We start from the raw sequence: 2,385 nt of genomic DNA, 5'->3' as shown, positions 1-2,385 counted from the left end.
GATTAGGGAGGTAGGGGGGGAGTTACTTGGGAAGGGGTTGTAGATTAGATTCCTCTTTTCCTATTGTAGGATAGAATAGAATAATGATTGTCGCACTTGATTGCATTTCATCTTTTGAGGGTGTGAATTATCATCTAGACTACACTACTCTCAACTACTTGCATGGAAGAGATTCAACATATGCAGCTGAATTAATATTATTTGCAATGCTATGCTATGCTATTCTATGCTATGCGATGTGGTGCATGCTATGCTAGCAGGTGCGCTTCAAATCCGACCAGAACACAAAAGCAACGCAAGAGCTGTCATGTAACAGGCTCGGGTATGAGGCGCCAGAACAGGATGTGACCAAAGTACAAGACTGGGTATCTAAACACAGGATATCAAGCGCTAAAAAAACAAGGTAGGACAGATGGTCTCATGCTCGCTGATGATGAAGAAAAGAAGAAAGAAGAGGAAGAAGCCCGAAATATCCAGAGAGCAGAGCGCCGGCTATGCCCACCAACGCCATCGCGACAACGCATCAGAACAATCAGAAAAGAAAATGGGATGCGAAAAGGAAGACGATAAGCCCGGACAGCAACAGCATCATCTCTCATCTTCGGTGGTGACTCATTGACCATTGTCATTAGGTACAATGACTTGGTAGAAACCGCCTGGCACAATGGCGGTGAGATCGTGAAGAATGATAGGCTGATCCGTGGTGCAAGAGCCCCCTGTCAGTGTTGCAGAGGAGAGACGCCACGACGATAAGCAGGCGAGAAGAAAAACAAGGCGGAGACCGTCCAGGAGGAGAAGGAGGGGGATGACCAGTTGGTTTATTTTTTTTTTTTTGGATGCAATGCGCCGTCAGCGAGGGGGAAATTATGTAATCAGGCCGCCCAGCTCGGGCAGCAAATCGGACTGCGAAATTCCGCACGGCTGCGGCGCGTAAGCCTCACCAACCAACCAAGTCGCCGCATGAGACCCTGAGTGATGCACGTGCATATACTCTCGCGTCATCCCAAGAGACTCGCGCTTTGCTCATCCTTTCCGGAAAAGTCCAAAGCAGGTGCCTCGTCATCTGCTGACAGCAGGCATAGCCGATCATTAGGTCGGGTCTGAAGGAGGTTCAAAATGTGAAAATAAAGAAGAATCGAAAGCGCTATGCAGTGGCGATGCAACTGATATGCCAGAACTCCGAGGACCGGTGAAGCAAGTGGTGGAGAGAAGACGTGGGGTGGACGAAGTTGCGAGCAGTGGGGTATCACAGTATCATCATGATTATGGTGTAACAAAGTAAGAAAGATGAGATGACAACACCCCAATGCTCTTAAGAACGACTGGAAATGGTCCTGACGAATGTCGTGCGTCTCTTCTTGTCCGAGAGAGTTCTGCGCTTCTTGCTCTTTGTGTTCTCTTTTTCTGCCGCAGCCATCTGAGATACACGAAGAGCTTGCTGAGCGCGCGCATGTGCTTGAACTTGTGCCAGGAAACGGGCGCGGTGAGCTTCTTCCTCGGCAGCAGCGCGCACCATCTGGATCTGTTGTTCGGTGGTCAAGGAATGAGCGCCCATGGCCGGTTCCTGAGCAGCGGATTCCTCTTCGATAGCCGACTCCGAGGAGGAAGTAGAGCCATTGGAGAACAGTAGGTCCTCGTCCGAGAGGTAAGCAGTGGCAGTTGAGCCCTCGGAATCTGAGCTCAGCAGACTGGGGCGGTTGGGCCAAGAGGGGAAAGCACAGGCGCTGCTCATACCAAGGACACCAGAGAAGGAGATCTTGCGGGGGTGGATATCGAGTAGAGTATCGTTGTCCAGAGATGGGGGAGGGGCTCTAGGAACCTCCGAGTCGAAGGAGTTGCCAAAGTAGCCATCGCCAAAGCTGTCGCTGATAGCTGAGACGTGGTTGATGAGGGTTGGGCTGGCTTCGCTCGGAGTGGACCTGATACTGGCCTGGTTGTGACTGAAAGCGAGGCAGGGGTACATTGTTCCGGTGTGTTTGGAGTGTCTTCTCTTGATCTTGGTAGAACTGGAACAGGTGGGATACCAAGGAGAAGGTGTCGCGTTGGAAGCAGTCGAAGAGATAGGAGTATGTGGAAGTGTGTAAGAGTATGGAGAGTGGGGAGGAGACGGTTCTGATAAGAGGCGAAGAAGTGTCCCAGAGGCGTGGAATCACAAAGATAAATACTCTTCAGAGAGTGAATGGTGTTGATGCTGCGGATGAGCAGGTGGCAGCAGTGAATGGGTATCTGGGTATATGTATAGATAGATGGGCCAGATCGATCGGGGAGGTGTCTGGACTCCCTTGCATATCCCAACAGATAAGGCGTCGCGGGGGTTGGAAATAATATTAAATAAAAAAGCAACAATGCTTGGGCTCCACCACTCTGCAATCAAAAAATACCACA

General features: G+C 50.5%; 1 protein-coding gene across 1 annotated transcript; it reads right to left on the bottom strand.

Moving 5' to 3' along the window:
* Nucleotides 1–1,312: 1,312 nt before the first annotated feature.
* Nucleotides 1,313–1,963, bottom strand: CDV56_100157 (uncharacterized protein; the record flags this gene model as incomplete). Its single annotated transcript, XM_026753776.1, has 1 exon — nucleotides 1,313–1,963. One exon carries the CDS (start codon nucleotides 1,961–1,963, stop codon nucleotides 1,313–1,315), a length of 651 nt encoding a protein of 216 aa, XP_026609427.1.
* Nucleotides 1,964–2,385: the final 422 nt, after the last annotated feature.

The sequence above is a fragment of the Aspergillus thermomutatus genome (genome assembly GCF_002237265.1).
Source record: "Aspergillus thermomutatus strain HMR AF 39 chromosome Unknown NODE_620, whole genome shotgun sequence".
Taxonomy (NCBI): Eukaryota; Fungi; Ascomycota; class Eurotiomycetes; order Eurotiales; family Aspergillaceae; genus Aspergillus; species Aspergillus thermomutatus.
This window is presented reverse-complemented; position numbering and strand designations above follow the sequence as displayed.